Here is a 17,196-nt window from a genome sequence, read left to right on the forward strand (position 1 = left end):
TTGCTTTTGGGGGTGGGGTGCTATCAATAATTAAAGTGTCAGAAAATGTTTAAACTTACACATATGCCTCCTCTGCTCCAACATGGGGTGTCCCACTTTCTTCCAGATGGCCATCATCTGGGAATGGAAGGGAGTTCTCGCACAGCTCTCAGATGGTTACACTCCTTCCTCCATAACTGGACCCAGAGGGTGGGAGTTACTGGGCCCTTATCGGCTTCCCTGTGGGGTCCCTCAGGGCTCGGTGCTCTCACCCACATTGTTCAACATCTTTATGTGCCCTCTGGCCCAGCTGGTACGGAGTTTTGGTCTGGGATGCCTTCAATACACTGATGACACCCAGCTCTATCTCTTCATGGATGGCCACCTGGACTCCCCACCCCCACCCCCAGATCCATTTGCCATATGTTTGAAAGTGGTAGCTGAATGGCTCAAGAAGAGTCGCCTGAAACTCAACCCCTCCAAGACGGAGGTCCTGTGGTTAGGCCGTAGGGAACCAGGAGAGGAAGCTCGTTGACCCTTCCTGGCAGGGACACAACTTAAAATCACTCCTCAGGCCAGGAATCTGGAGGTGACTATTGATGCCTCCTTAACACTTGAGGCTCATGTCAAGAAGGTAGCCAGTCAGGCTTTTCTCCATCTGCGCCAAGTTTGGCTACTAGCGCCCTTCCTGTCATCTGAACACCTGGCCACAGTGATCCATACGACGGTCACCTCCAGAATAGATTTCTGTAACTCATTCTATGCTAGCCTACCCTTGCACTTGATCCTGAACCTTCAACTGGTGCAGAATGCAGCTGCTAGGGTCCTCACAGGTACATCTTGGAGGGCCCATATCCAGCCTGTGCTGAGGCAGCTGCACTGGTTGACGGTTATTCTCTGGATCTGGTTCAAGGTTTTGGTTTTGACCTTTAAGGCCTTATGCGGTCTGGGCTCAGCATATCTGAGGGACCACCTGTCACCCTATGCCCCCTTCAGGGCATTACGCTCTGCAAGTATGAATTTATTGGTCATTCCCGGCCCCAGAGAAGCGTGCCTGACCTTGACCGGGGTCAGGGCCTTTTCGGACCTGGCCCCAAGCTGGTGGAATGAGCTCCCAGAGGAGCTGCAGGCCTTGCAGGAGCTCCCAGCGTTCCACAGGGCCTGCAAAACGGAGCTCTTCCACCAGGTCATGGGATGATACTTGGCCGCATGGACTATCTGGCCCTCCTTACAGCGGCAGTAGCAAAGTCCATCTGGCACCCTCTGTCCTCCCCCCTCCCTCTAAAATGAGTTACTGAGGGGTAGTGCAGATATGAACTGAGCTTTTTTACCGCATCTTGTTTTACTCTCTGGGGGATTGTGTAGGATGTGTTTTTATATGTTTTATTGGATGGTTTTAGTGGGAGGGTTATATGTTGTAACTCACCTCGAGCCTCCAGGGAGAGGAAATAAATAAATAAATAAATAAATAAATAAATAAATAAATAAATAAATAAATAAATAAATAAATAAATAAATAAATAAATAAATAAACAGTTTGGCTATTTAACAAGGTCAGAGAAAAACAGAACCTTTCCAAGGCAATTGGTACAATAAATTTTATATATCAATATTTTTTTAAGGACCAACCAAAACAGTTTCTAGATATACTCCGTTTTCACAATTTTTCTTCAGTGGTTGATTCCTTATACTCTTATCAACCAATTTTTATAGATAGATAGGCCACCGGCTCTGTAAAGTATTTTGGGGAATGTCAGTCAAAAAACATTCCCAACAAGGTCTACAAACAACCTACCTTTCATATTGCATCGTCCAGGCTTACCACCTTACTATACAGCTCTGCCTCCATGGCAAAGCAGAATTCCAGCATCATCTCACCCACAGTGGACATTCCACTGCCAAATTGCTGCAATATTGTAATATGTAGGGCTGGCAAGGTAACAGAGGGCAGTGGCCACCTGCTTCTCCACCATGATGGGGAGCCTCGTGCATGTTGGCTGGAACTCCAGCCTCCCCTGAAGCACATTGACTATTTCATTAAATGTCCCCCTGGACATCCTGAAGATGAGGATCTATTCATCATCACTACAGGTGGCCAGGATGAAATTATTCCACCAGTCCACCTACAGCTACTTGGGGAAACAGACCTTGGTGAGAGTGTACCATCTTTACCTGGCTGCCCTGTACACCTTCCTTGAGAGACTCAAGGTCTGGCTTTTCAGGGCACAGCTAGTGAAGGATCATCTAGGATGAACCCTCCTCCATATCCTAAGCATCCTCTCTTGGAACATGGCCATGTCCATCCTCTTTTGCAAGAGGAGGGCATAAACTCATCCAACAAGAATGTAGATCTGAGCCATCAGGGTAAGTAGGAGATTCTCCATTGTGTTCATCCCAGAGCAGCCACCAAAGCGAAGCAGACAAAGAACAATGGCAGGAAGGTGGGCTTCCATGAAGCTTTATTCAGGTGTGCTGTGGTTTTGTCATGTGGGAATCACACTGTTTTGAACTATGCATGGTAAAGCCCTCAGTGTCTGACTGGCCTCTCCAGTAAAGAATTGTCTGTTTTGTAGTATTTTATATAGCACAAGATAGCTCTAATGCTTTTTTCTGTTTTATATAAACATCTTTTTGCCCTAAAGAGCACATTGGCTCTATATACTATGGCAGTGTCTGTCCTCTGTGTATGGCACGTCTTCTTACAGAAAAATTAGTTTCAAAATGCAAGAAATGACCATAAGATCCCCTGCCAATAGAACTATGAAATCCCAAGTGGTCTCTAAATGTAGTCATGCTATGGCATTGCCCATCAACCCTTCCAAGGTACTTTTTCATATCAAAGCAGGAAAAAAGAAAAGTGCCTGATAAATCTCTGGTCATCTTAATTACATGAAAGAGAAGCTCTTTGGAATCACCTTCAAAGAGACAGATGGGAAGAAGGCCAGTTTGGAAATCAGCGTAGAGTGGCGGACGGAGATAAAATGGTCACTTCAAGCCATCAAACAAAATCAGCCTCTAAAATTCATGATCTGCAAAGAGGATTCTTATCTTTCCTTTTACATAATGCATTATGTTTGTCCTCTTTTGTATTGCATGTAATTGGTCTGCTTCTCATGAGGGGTAGAATTTATTGCTGCACCTGTCCAAAGGCTCAGACAATTTGGAAGGGGGCCAGACTAGAGGAGGTAGCCCATCTGTCCATGATAACTGTGGGAGGTCAACTTTCAGATACAGCTTTTTTACTTTATCATTCTGAAGAAAGGCTGTTTTGTGCGTCATGCACATATTTTCATCATTGTGTGATGCAAAGGCCACAATAATGAGTTTGGGTCAGAGAGTCTTCAGTGCAAATTCCCTTTGTCAGGAAGATCACAGGCAAGACATAAACTGTCACCCTCACTTAATTCATGAGATTTTTAAAGGAATATTGTGATCTCCTTTGAAGTGGGAAGGGGCACTGTTATTACATCCAGGTGCATCACAACTGCCTTGGGCACTGTAGGGTTGGGGCTTGGAGCAAACTGGGTGACATTCAAAGCTCCATGTGCTCTTTTCTCCAATAGGAATGAGACAGAGATTCACAGGAATAATTAATAGTTCTTTATTTGGAAGCCTTTTCCACAGGCTGCCTTCCCTTATCCTCCATCCTCTCACTTCCCTCTCCTCCACATGGTAGATCAGGGGTAGTCAACCTGTGGTCCTCCAGATGTTTATGGACTACAATTCCCATGAGCCCCTGCCAGAAAACTCTGGCAAGGGCTCATGGGAATTGTAGTCCATGAACATCTGGAGGACCACAGGTTGACTACCCCTGTGGTAGACCATCTTCTGCCTCTTTGTCTTTTCCTGTTTATCCCATTTCCTCCTAACCACAGCCTTCAAGGCTCTCCCTAACATCTAGGCCCACCCTCTGGCCCCAACCCTATCACCTCTCTCCCTACACCCCCGCACACTCCACAGCCCTAATCTCCTGCCAAAATGGCCACAGCCAACCTGCCCACCACACATGTCCTGGACCAAACTCATCCTATGCATGCTGGCAACCCTGGTCACCATGGTTAGGTATTTCCAATCTCCCTGCAGGCCACAGCAATGCACTACATCCAGTCTTACTGGTCGCAGTCTTACTGGGGAAGAAGTCAAGTTGCATCTTCCCTGCTACAGATACATATGAAAAATGTCAAAGGCAGGCTCCTCTGGCACAGAGGCTGATCTCCTGGGGAATTGGCAACACCACTAGGACCAGTAAAGAGGAAAACGCAACAGGTACAGCTTATGTACAGCTGCTAATCAGGTTTGAGGTGAGGCATGGGGCTCAGCCTGTTTCTACCATGTCTGATAAATTCTGATCTTCTTCTTCTTGTGTGGTACCACATCAAACTCTTCACAGGGTGACATGGCATTGGGAGAACACTGGACCAAAAAGACCAGGTTAACTTCCTGATTCTTGGAATGATCCGCAGTGGGGAGATCTCTGCAGTGCCTTGTCAGCACATGGTAGGCAGGTGACCTGGGATCTGGAAGATGACCATGATGAGGATTTTGTGAAACTGGAAGGTTTCTTCAAGGTAAAGGGCAGAAGTGGGGCAAAACTGCCCCTAAGGTGATGAACTCAGCCATTTTGGCACAGCAGGCAGAGAATGAAGTAAAGATCCTCGGTCAATGGGTCAGAGCCCACCACCAGCATTCATGGTGACTGCTCAATAAATTCAACTCATCCAGTTAAAGGAATAAAATGGTGGGGATACCTGAACAATTTTAATCCAAGACACCAGCAGATGTGTTCTATTTATATCTACTCCAAACTTGTATAACCATTAATAAAACAAAAGTAAAAAGTAAATAATAATATTTATAATAATCCATGGAAAATTCATGTCATCTTCTGACCAGTCTGACATTGTTCATCAATTTCCCATGCATTTCTTCAAAGCACAGTGGAGCAAAGAATGTCTCCCATACATCATCGGTCATCTTAATTACATGAAAGATAATTTTGAAATAACCTGTAAAGACAGATAGGAATGTGGCCAGTTGTACAATGCTATCAGCCCTCCTTCTCAATTCCCTGTTGACACCCATAAATTTTCCTTATCTACCCATCAGTTTACTAAGCTAGGCCCCCAGTGTAGCTATCTAATCTTATGGTATGGTCTTCCTTACAAGTTCTCTTTCCAGCCATTTGGTCTTAGGCAGACTTCTTTCAAATATTTTAATGTTTATTTTATTTATTTACATCTGTCATTTGTGCCCTGCCTTTGTGGCTTACATCATTCTCTTCCTCCCTTTTGAATCCTCACTGCAACCCCTGTAAGGTAGGTTAGGCTGACAGTGTGGCTGGGTCGCCCAGTGACCTTCCATGGGGATTTGAACCTGGGTCTCCAAGGTACTAGTCTAATACTCTTAACCTGTATGCTATACTGGCTCTGTTTGTTCGGAACATCTCATAGCTCTTAAACCAGGGGTGGGCAAACTGTGGCCTTCCAGATGTCCATGGACTACTGCATTTGCTGGAAGGGGCTCATGGGAATTGTAGTCCATGGACATCTGGAGGGCCACAGTTTGCCCACCCCTGTCTTAAACCCACTATTATCAGCAGTCTTGAGAAATTTCTCCAACTCCCTGTCTAAGATAGGACTAGCATTCAGACTTGGGCAGTTCTTGGAGATTTGGGGGGCTAGATCCTGGGGAGGGCAAGATTTGGGGAGGAGTCCACACTCCAGAGCAGCCATTTTCTCCAGAGGAACTGATATCTGTAGTTTGGACATCAGTTTTGAATCTGGGGAAACCCCAGAAGTTGGAAGATAGTAACCCTCACAGAGATCACATTGCCTTTAGCTTCACATACATGTCTGGTGCTTCCCACATAGAAGCATGAGCATATTAAGCCTTTTGTTTTAGCAGCTACCATGCCACTATATTCCAGAGAAGCAGAGAAGTAAACCGACAAACAGCCTTGTATCAGTCAGACAGTCTTTCAGGTGCCACAGGACTCCTTGTTGTCATGTCACCAAGGAAACGTATGAATCATGCCTCTGTTCCCCCATATGGGGCTAATTGAATATTTTCTTGGTTGAAAAGAGGATTATTTTTTAAAGGAAAAACAAAATGTTCCATATTAATGTGTATTGTCAGGGAGTGGAGAGGTTGTTACAAAAGCTCAAACCACAATGGGGTTATAAAGACAAAAGGAATCCAGTCAGGAAAGGAGAGTACATTAAACAATAAGGGAATGTTTTCATGACAAGTTGGCAGCCCTGGAGGCACATACAAAATAAAGGGAGGGAGAGGAAGAGAAGTTAATAAAAAGAAAAAAAACAGGAAGAACAGGGAAAACAGGGCAAACAAGAATGTGTACCTGAGGCTGTCCAAGAATGCATGCACAGAAACAAAAGGAATTCAGTTAAGAATGTGTAGTACAGATATGTCTTTTTTTCCTTTGAAATTCAGTTCTATCGTGACAAGAAGCTCTGTGTAAACTGACAGTATTCTATGAGTACTGTGGGGCTTTACGCACCGGGATCTTTGTTGCAAATTGGTCACTGAATGAAAAATCGCCATTTAAAGTAGTGGAATTCGTCGTTATGCATACCTGCCTTTGTAGTGGAATCCAGTTGCGTTTTGTAGCGTTTCCCACAGCTTCCGGTCTCGGCAGAAATCGCTAGAAAGGAAGCGCTATTGCCAAGCTCGTCCCGCCCCTGGCCGTCAAGCAGCCAATGGGCAGCCGTTAGGATGCTCCCAAACAGCCCCTTTCCCTTTAAGAAAGGTTTTTTTTAAAATAAAAAACACACCCATAGCAACGAATCTGGGTAGATTCGTTGCAACGGAGAGACCCATCCAGCTGCCTGGTGTGTTTGAGCTGTCGTTTGATCATTTGATCGTTGCCACGCTTCCTCTGAGTGAAACCCCCCCCCTCTCGCGGGCCCGATTTTCGGCTGAATTAATGTGTAAAAAATAAAGGGACTTTATTTCAGCAAACGGGCTTTTCTGTGGTTTGTGCTTAGTGACTAAAGGGGAAGGACTGAAGCCAGGGAAGCCTCTAAACAGAAGAGGCTCGCTGGTGCGTTTATCCCCGCTCGCTCGGAGAAAAAAAAATGGTGATCGCTTCGCCGGAAGATCAGAGAAGACAGCCAGGGGGAGGGACTTTGTAGAAACTGCAACAATGTTAACGCACAGGTCTTTTTCGCTACTGTTGCAGATTGGTTGCAGGAGTGTATCGCTTTCCGGAGGGTGAATCCACTTTTTGGGATTTCCCTTTAAGCGCTACAAGGAAGCGCTTTTTGCAGATTGGTTTCAGGTGTGTGGCAGATTGTCGGCGACGTCGTGCGTTATGGCAAATCAGTAGCGTTTTCAATTAGTAACCATTGTGCGATTTTGAAGGCGTGGAAAAAGGCCCTGTGTGTTGTAGTGGTTATGAGCGGTGGCTTCTAATCTAGAGAAAGGGTTTGATTCCCCTCCCCCCTCCAAGTGTAGCCCCCAAGTGGCCTTGGGATAGTTACAGTTCTCAGCCCCACCTATCTTAAAGAGGCAATTGTAAGCCACTCACCTTTGGGTAGTGAAAAGCAGGATATAAAAACCAACACTTCTTCTATTTCTGGCATAAGCTATGCCTTCTGAAGTTTTACAGTATTCAAAGAGTACAATTTATAGCTAAGTACAATGAGCCACTGTGCTTACACTGGACTTATCACTAGTGCCCGAACAACCAATATTGAAGTCAAGCCAGAGAAGCAATGTACAAAATGGACAGGCTTGCCAACCTCCATGTTGGTCCTGGAGATCTCTTGATGTTGCTCTCTAGATGACAGAGATCAGTTCCCCTGAAGAAAATGGGTGCTTTAGAGCGGTGGTCCCCAACCACCAGGCTGCGGCCTGGTGCCGGGCCGCAAAGGCCCTGGCACCGGGCCGTGGTTCCCTCTCCCCGCTGCCCCCCCCCCCCCCCGCAGTAAGAAACTTCTCAGGCCGCAAGCTTGTGGGCCAGCAAGTTTCTTACTGTGGGAGGTGGGGAGAGGGAAGCAGGGCCGCACATGCACACGTGTGCCGTGTGCTGCCGCTCATGCGCGGCATGCACGGTCGGGCAATCGCCCTCCCTGCTGCCGCTGGTCCACAACCTGTAAAAGGTTGTGGACCACTGCTTTAGAGGGTGAATTCCATGGCATTATACACTGCTAAGGTCCCTCACCAAACCCTGCCCTTCCCAGGCCCCACCCCCAAATATCCAGGAATTTCCCTATCTGGAGTTGGCAACCTTAAAAGAGGTAGTGTGCCAACTTTTGGAGATTTATGGATGAAGCCTGTGTAGAGTGGGGTTTGCTGAGGGGAGGGAACTCCAAAATATAAAATGCAATAGAAACCACTCCCCCAAAAGTGGCCATTTTCTCCCGGGGATCTAAGCCCTGTACTCTGGAGAAAACTGGCAATTCTGGAAGTACCCCAGGACCCACCTGGAGACTAACAATGGTAAAAATGGGAGTTGCAGTTCTTAAATCTTTGCAAGTCCACTGGAGCCCTATAAAATCTAACTCCATAGTAGTTGGCATTTGTTCAATAGATAATTTGAAAACTGAACCCAAGAGCAACTGAGGCAGCATACAAGACGGAAAGGAGCCAATTTGAATGTGAAGCAATTTTGTTTCTGATAAGGATAGCAGTCAATAAAAGAAGAGTTTTCTTTTTAAATTGCAAACATTTGTCACAGAAATAATTGAAAAATGATAAATGTGGCATCTTGCTACTTACTGCGTATACCCTGCATGACAGTTTGTTATGAAGTAGTTTCTAAACAATTTATATCAGACTTCTGGCTGGGGTGTTTAATCACCATTTCTCCTACTTAATTATGACTATGTTATCAAAAATATGAAAAATGTCAAGTAATTTGTTCCATATCAGATTGTGGGGCTGTTTCTCGGGTTGAAATCCCAGGACCATCAGCTAAGGATGCCAGCCTCCAGGTGAGTACTGGGGATCTCCTGTTATTACAGCTCATGTCCAGTCTACAGAGATCAGTTCCCCTGGTGAAAGTGGATGCTTTTTGAGGGTATGCTCTATGGAATTGTACCCCACTGGAGATTCTGTCCCTCCCAGGTTCTATCCTCAAATCTCCAGAAATTTAGCAACCTGAAGCTGGCAACCCTTTAAAGCCTTCCTGCCATATCTTCCCCTTCCCACCTGCTGCATAAACAGTAAACAAGAGAGTGGCACACTCTTTCACTCACCGCCCCTCAGCCTGTCAATCAATGGGGCCAACCAATCAGTGGTTCCTTGGACTCTGGAGATAACTGGTAATTCTGGATGTTCCCCAGGCCCAACCTGGAGATTAACAATGGTAAAAATGGGGATTGCATTGAATTGAAACTTACATGTAGCAATGCATATTGAGTCCTATGTAAACACAGTGCCACGTTAGTTAACCCCCCCCCCCAAAAAAAAACACAGCCAGCCAGCAGAGGGCACAGCATGGGAGGCAGATTCCCTCACCTGTTATTTCAAACAGCAGAAGTTTCTCTATAGTTGTTCTGAACTAAATGCATCCTTCCCTTTCCATGCAGTTTCAGATCCCTGTCCCTTCTTCTCCCCTCTTCCACCCCTACCCTGCTGCTCCAACAGTCCATGCCAGGCCACAGTCACCCCAGATCCCTGCCCTCCCTCTCCCTCTCTCCCAAGCACCTCTTAAGCCAGGCACAGGCTGCATGTTGCCTGGCATCTAGTTTCTCCCTCCCCAAGTACCTCGTAAGCCAGGCACTGACTTTATGCCACCCACATAGCCTTCACACTGCTCGCATAACGCCCAGCATGACAGGTGCTGGGGAGGGCAAGAAGGGGTCTTGGAGAGGGAGAGGGAGAGGGAGAGGGAGAGGGAGAGGGAGAGGGAGAGGGAGAGGGAGAGGGAGAGGGAGAGGGAGAGGGAGAGGGAGAGGGAGAGGGAGAGGGAGAGGGAGAGGGAGAGGGAGAGGGAGAGGGAGAGGGAGAGGGAGAGGGAGAGGGAGAGGGAGGGAAGGGGTCTGCGGTGACTGTGGACTGGATGGACTGGCATGGAGCAGTGGGGGGAAAGAGGGGAGAAGAAGGGACGGGGGTCTGAAAATTGCAGGTGAAGGGAAGGATGCACTTACTTCAGAACAACTACAGAGAGACTTCTGTTTCTTGAAATGACAGGGGGGAATCTGCCTCCTTCACTAATGGAGGAGGGAGGGTGGGAGCAAGGGCAGGACAAAGCTGGCAGGCTACAGCAGGTTTCACCCTTCATACCTTTCTTCCACTGTTTGCAGGCTGGTTGTTCACTGGGGTATCACGCATTTTACGGTGCTGCATCTACTTTGTGCGATTCCCGAAGTCACGGGTTAAAATGGAGGATATCACGAGCTAGCTGCTGGCCAGCCTCCGGAGGCAGGTGATGTCATATGGAGGAGCTGGAATATGCCGCCTGCCTTCGAGGGCTGGGCGGCTACAATCTTTGTGTGAGGAAAAGCCCAAAGATTTTAATCAGGCACAAAGAGTGCAAATGCAGCTTTCATTTCATTCATAGTTCATTTTCATATGTGTGTGTGTTTTATGGTAGTGACTCATCCATCTCTTCAAAAACCTCTCAGTTGTGTGTCAACATTCATCAATATCATATTGTACAACTCCTAGCAGTGTACGGAAGGATGGCTATTAATAATCCTATCTGATATAGTATCACAGAACGTAACATCATCCATCCCAGAACTACCATGTATGTTACGTTATACACTGTAAGAGTTGGGTACTCATCAGGGTATAATGCCATGGAGCCCATTTTCCAAAGGAGGCAACTAGGAGAGCTGATCATCTGGAGATCAATTGTAATAGCAATAGATCTCCAGGTTCCACCTGGAGGTTGGCAACCCTATTCTTGCAGCCAAGTCCCATGCAAACCCACTGTGTTTAAAGGGCCAATGTGCAACCTTAGTGTGTTCTGTGTGACTGAATAAGTGGGCATGCATATCTTTGCCTTTGCCCCTGGGGACACTATCTTTGCCTTTTCTCTGCAACATCAAACAGTTAAGTACATGATCGTTAGCTCATAATTAATATTGGCAAACTTAAAGAGATCAATGGAACTTCTTAAATTCCATCCAACTAAGCCTGCTGAAGAGCCTCTTGTGGCGCAGAGTGGTAAGGCAGCCGTCTGAAAGCTTTGCCCATGAGGCTGGGAGTTCAATCCCAGCAGCCGGCTCAAGGTCGACTCAGCCTTCCATCCTTCCGAGGTCGGTAAAATGAGTACCCAGCTTGCTGGGGGGTAAATGGTAATGACTGGGGAAGGCACTGGCAAACCACCCCGTATTGAGTCTGCCATGAAAACGCTAGAGGGCGTCACCCCAAGGGTCAGACATGACTCGGTGCTTGCACAGGGGATACCTTTACCTTTACCTTTTTAAGCCTGCTGAGAACTTTACCATGAACATATTCAAGAGGTGCTTTGCTTGACCAGAGCAAATTACTGATAAGTCAAGCCTTGGATCTCGCTCTTTGCTGCCTGACTCAAATGTTGAGCCAGGCAAGTTTACAGCTGTGCAGTGACCATGGTAGAGAAGTTTCATGCCTTTATGCCTTGCAGCCATCTTTATCTCTGCACTGTAAATGAAATCAACCTTCATCTTTCCCCAGATACATTTTTTTAAGTGGAAGGATTATCATTTTAAAAATGTACACAGTTGAGTAAAGGACTGAGTTTTGTGCTTGCTTCTTCATGCTGCAGCCTATTCTGCCTCCTGCTCTTATGCTGATGGAAGAGGAACAGGAAAGCCAAAAAGCATCTGATATACAGAAGATGCCTCCAGCTGTGCATGCCTACCCAGGCCACTGTTACCACCCATCTTGGCTGCAGATTTCTGCTTTCCCCCTCCATTTCTTCACTGCGGCAGGTAGAGGCAGCTCCATTGCAGCACCTGTTGCTCATGATGCAGTTGTTTGCCTAAGCCTCAGGTCCTAAGGAGATCTTAGCCTTTGAGGCCTTATGCAGTCTGGGCCGTGTGTATCTGAGGAACCACCTCTCTGAATACATTCCCCACAGAGCTCAATATCATGAATCAGCTTCTTGGCTTTAAAAAAATACACCTGGCCTCAATCAGAGCCAGGGCAAGGCAGCAAGCAACGCAATAGAAATGTGTTACAGAAGTCCCACCATCCTTGACACCAACTTGTCTGATGCAAGAGACTAAAGGGAGGAGTGTTGAGCAAAGCTGATTTATAAAGATTGGGCTGAGAGGGCTGAGGCCAGGATGGGGACGGAGAAATGGTTGGCATGACTGTGCACAGGCACTTTCAAGTGAAACTGTGGGAATGCACCAACACCAATCTAGTAGAATGAGCTTCCAGAAGAGCTGAGGGCCCTGATCACAGTTCTGCAGGGCCTGCAAGACAGAGCTCTTCCACCAGGCATTTGGTTGAGGCCAGGCTATGGAAGATCTGGGTCCCTCCTCCAAAGGCCCTCCAGATGCCCCCTCCTGAGGTTGGTGAGCAGAGTGTATTGGGAATATATTGGATTAAGCTGCTTAAAATTTGTAATTTTATTGTTGTTTTTATTGGGTTTTGTGTGAACTGCCACACAAAGCCAACATGGTCCAGGAGTGGCGGTCTATAAATTTTAAAATAAATAAATACCAACTAACTGCCCACAAGTTTGCCAACAAGCAAGTTCTGCAATGCTCATTCCAAGCTGTGCCTTAATAGGAATAAGCTCCTGGCCCCTGTGGCATGATTTTGGGGATGCACCTGGAGAAAAATACAGCATTTTAGTATTTGCTGTTTTCACATCTATTTTAAACAACAATCAGATTCTTGATTTTTTTTCTGTAAATAAAAACAACCCATCACTGTTATTACTCATACAAAGTTCTCAGGAGTTGATAGATAATGGGTTCTTCAAGGCCTTTCACACTTCTGGTATATTAGAAGCCCCCCATTTACGGAAAATCTAAATCACGGTGATATGTGGTCTGCAGAAAAAGTGAGTACATTAAAACTTGCTTGTAAGAAATGGACTTAAGAAAAAGCCAGGGATCACAATTATCACTGTCTCCCTCAGTAATGTGCCATAACATCTTTTCTCACATCTTCGCAACCTCTCCAAATTCCCAGTGTACAAAGCTATTTGGATCTCATTCTGGCAACCCTGACATTTCAGACTGACCCTGTTTTTACTCAGCACCCGTTCCACATTCCTGTGATTCTAGGATTGGCTAATGGATATGAGGCATGTCTCCAGTGGCTAAAAGCTGAACGGTTAGAGATACCAGACTATTTTTACCGTTTTGCTTCTTCCCAGCCGGCTGATGTAGAACATGCTATACCTGCAGGTCGTTCATCAAAAAACAAGAGAGTTAAATTGACTTTAGAAAACTTCCATTTTCTTTCCAATAACACTCCAGTAGTTCAACCCTAAATATGTTTACACAAAAGTAGGCCCCACTGATTTTAATGAGACCTACTTCTTGGTAAAGGTGCTGAGGACTGCACCCCTAGGCACTTTAATTCCCTACACTTCTACTTTTAAAGATGCTTGCAATTGATTCAGATCCATGCCTTAAATGAAGCATGGCTCCAGGCTATTGACAGCCCATTCAGTATCTCAGCATTTAACCACACGTGTTTCCAAACATCAAACAGACTCAGAGATACATATCACTGAGGGGAAGATGGAGAGTTACCAGCTGACAGAATTCCTAATCAGTTTGCCTTGCACAACTCCTAATACATTTTTAATATGTGTTTTGTAAAAATGCAGGCTAGATTGTTCGCTTGTACAGAAAGGGAACAGGGTATTTTAGCCATGTTCTTCAACCCAGATAGGTAATCAAAGGGTAGAGATGAATCAACAGTGATTTTCAAGTTCAGGAAGGAGATTCACATGTTAAACCTTTCGATCATTTGTGGTTATCCTATGAGAAGTGTCTTAATGGATTCAACAATTTTATAAAAACTGGGTTACATTCTGAAGCCTAGCATATGGATGCATTTGACTCAGCCCATTAATGTTTCTTTTCCTTCTCTAAATAAACCTAGATTGTTCAAATAAGATATCCAAGGTGTGTGGAGAGCTGGCAGCAGGCCGTGCTCTGCACTTACTTCAGCTTCAGTTGAATGTCTGCCTGGAGCCTACATGGCCACTTTCCCAGAGCTCCCAGTCATATGAGAGAGTGTTAGGTGCATCAGTTGTCTGTGGCCAGACACCATGAGGACATTCAGCTATGCTGACCCAAAATATATCATTTGACAGGGCTATGTTCACAGACAAACCACACAACAGTCAGAAAATACTTCCTATCAGAATACAAAACATTTATTTGGACTGCAGGAATGTCCCTTATTTCTATGTGGACAGTTCTGCACCAGTGGCACCACCAAGCCGGGGGGGAGGGGGCAGCATGTAGGGTTGCAGGAAGGTGGGATTGTGTGTTAATACAATCCTACTTTCATACAAAAAAAAATGCCCCATTCGGCCACATGACGGTGTGAACCTTCCCGGAGCCGAGTGGGACATTTTCTGTCCCCTCCAGGCCTCCATAGGGTGGGGAGGAGGCCCAGGTCTTCCGCATCTACACAGGCACCTGCCAGGCTATGCCTCATTAGCCCCGGGAGCCCTTAAAGTGGAGCAACGGCAGACTAACGCACACCAGGCTCAGGAGAGGCCCATCCTGGCAGCGAAATCATTTGGAGGCAGGAATTAACCCAACTGCCATAAGACCACCATCCTCGCCTTTTCTGCCCGTGTGGAATCGGCCACAGAATGTCCTCAGCAGTAATAGAGTGCTCTGCAATCTAGTGATCAAAATCTACTTATGATCCCTGCCCCCCAAAAAATCAACCTGGCCTTGACCAGAGCTGGGGCTTTTCAGCCTTGGCCTCAGCCTGATGTAACGCTCTGCCAAACTAGATCAAAACCCTGCAGGAGCTTGGACAATTCCATAGGGCTTGGTAGACTGACCTGTTCTGCCAGTTTGAGGTCTGATACCTTACGAACTAAATTCCTTAGAGTGGCCCATACCCTCCAAATCCCATTAGAGGAAATTTTATGGGCAATATTAGAGTTTATGGGCAATATTAGAGTTTAATTTCAATTGGTAATTTTAATCTGAATTAGATTTTATGTTTGATTCTAGAATTTTATTTATGTGATTTTAACCATATTGTGATCCTCCCAGAATCTGCTGAGCAGAATAAAAGTTTAAATAATAAATAAATATATCTTGCAGTCTAAATTAGGCCATTATTAAAGATTCATCCTCACATTGTTGCAGGGGGTGACTGCTTTTTTAATTGAGAAGAAGAAGAAGAAGAGTTGGTTCTTATGTGCTGCTTTTCCCTACCTGAAGGAGGCTCAAAGCGTCTTACATTCGCCTTCCCATTCCTCTCCCCACAACAGACACCCTGTGGGGTGGGTGAGGCTGAGAGAGCCCTGATATCACTGCTCAATCAGAACAGCTTAATCAGTGCTGTGGCAAGCCCAAGGTCACCCAGCTGGCTGCATGTGGGGGAGCGCAGAATCGAACCCGGCATGCCAGATTAGAAGTCTGCACTCCTAACCACTACACCAAACTGGCTCTAGGAAAGTTCTTATGCTTTTGGCAGCCAACTGATTCATGTAGCCCACGCAATGTTGGTTGTGCCATAGAGTCTGCTCGGCTTGCACCAGGGCCACACAGACAGTGGCAGTGGTTATTGTCATTGTCCCCATGGCCCAGCTTCAAACTGTTTATGGCATCTCAGCTTGCTCCCAAGCTCAGTTTTAGCATCCCATCATTGGATACTGCCCCATTGCATTCACAACTGGATTGTCTTGTCTGCACAAGAGAAGCCAATTGTGAATCATTGTTACAGTGCAGCAGTAGCACAATATATAACAATATCCAACTGCTTTTAGGAGCTGGGGTGAAATAAACAGCTTGCTTCTGTCTCCTCCTGGTCCATTTGGTAGGTTTACAAATCTATATTTCTACTAAGAGGGTTATTTAGGGTTTCCCCGGATACCTTCCCTCTCTTTGAAGCTAAACTTTTTGTGCTGTTTTGTGACTGGCACATTTTACTATCACTATTAAAAGGAACATTTTACTACTAGAAGGAATGATGGATGGTCCCATATGGTACATGGACAATATGATACATGAACCACTGTGCTGATCTTCTACGTCTCCAAGTTGTATGATGGCTGGATTTGTCTCTAGCACAAAGAGAGGAACTGCCAGAATATCCAGAAGTAAGAGATATTTAGGCATTTTCTCAAACATACCCAGCAGTGTGGAAGGTGCTTCCCCAGCAAGCAATCTTCTACTACTGTAAAATCATGTGGAATATATTGATGTGAAATCTGCAAACCAGTGTCTTGCACTCTTGTTTGCATCTTCCCCCCTCACCTGATACCCTGTTTGAAGTGAGAGTACCAGTGCCAGCCACAGAAAAATACATATGAGCATTTCAATCCTATTCACATTATTGGAAAATTCACACACCAAGCATATGGGATCATGACACTGGAAAGTGATTTCTACACTGCTAGGACTAAGAGTGGAGTTGGCAGCTGCCTGGAGGGGGAACTTGTCCTGTTCCTTTAATAGAGGCTTAATGGAATGTCATTTATCAGGTAGATGTTATTTACTGCTATCCTGTGAAAAAACTTCAGCTGTGGATTTCCACACATTAAGACTCTAAAGGGGAAAGGCATTTTTCTCTAGATCTGTTGGTGAAGAAACCCTTAATCACATCATCAAAAAAAGTTATTTATTTCTGTATTATTATTCTTAATGAGAAATGATGATGTTCTTATAACCTAAGGGCAGTTCTGCACGCTGAAAAAAATACTGTTATGCCAGAGATATGGCGTAACGCTAAAAGATAAAATTCAAAGTGTACAGAGGAGAGCGACAAGGATGATGTGGGGCCAAGCCCTATGAAGATAGGTTGAGGGACTTGGGAATGTTCACCCTGGAGAAAAGGAGGTTGAGAGGGGACAAGATAGCCCTCTTTAAGTTTTTGAAAGGTTGTCACTTGGAGGAGGGCAGGATGCTGTTTCCGTTGGCTGCAGAGGAGAGGACACGCAGTAATGGGTTTAAACTACAAGTACAACGATATAGGCTAGATATCAGGGGAAAAAAATTCACAGTCAGAGTAGTTCAGCAGTGGAATAGGCTGCCTAAGGAGGTGGTGAGCTCCCCCTCACTGGCAGTCTTCAAGCAAAGGTTGGATACACACTTTTCTTGG

At 45.7% G+C, this 17,196-nt stretch overlaps 1 protein-coding gene across 14 annotated transcripts in view; it reads right to left on the minus strand.

The window, feature by feature from the left end:
• Positions 1 to 17,196, minus strand: part of LOC143819312 (uncharacterized) — a 207,789-nt gene that overhangs the window by 82,667 nt on the left and 107,926 nt on the right. For 5 of the 14 annotated variants that reach the window (XR_013224910.1, XM_077300815.1, XM_077300797.1 and 2 more), the window contains exon 4: positions 9,198 to 9,291. The exons of the other annotated variants lie outside the window; for them this stretch is intronic. Coding sequence is in view for 4 of the 5 variants with exons in the window: in XM_077300815.1 (XP_077156930.1) it covers positions 9,198 to 9,291 (94 nt within the window). In the remaining variant the exon portion in view is untranslated. The remainder of the gene's footprint in view (positions 1 to 9,197; positions 9,292 to 17,196) is intronic. 14 annotated transcript variants of the gene reach the window in all.

The sequence above is a fragment of the Paroedura picta genome, chromosome 1, assembly GCF_049243985.1.
Source record: "Paroedura picta isolate Pp20150507F chromosome 1, Ppicta_v3.0, whole genome shotgun sequence".
Classification (NCBI taxonomy): Eukaryota; Metazoa; Chordata; class Lepidosauria; order Squamata; family Gekkonidae; genus Paroedura; species Paroedura picta.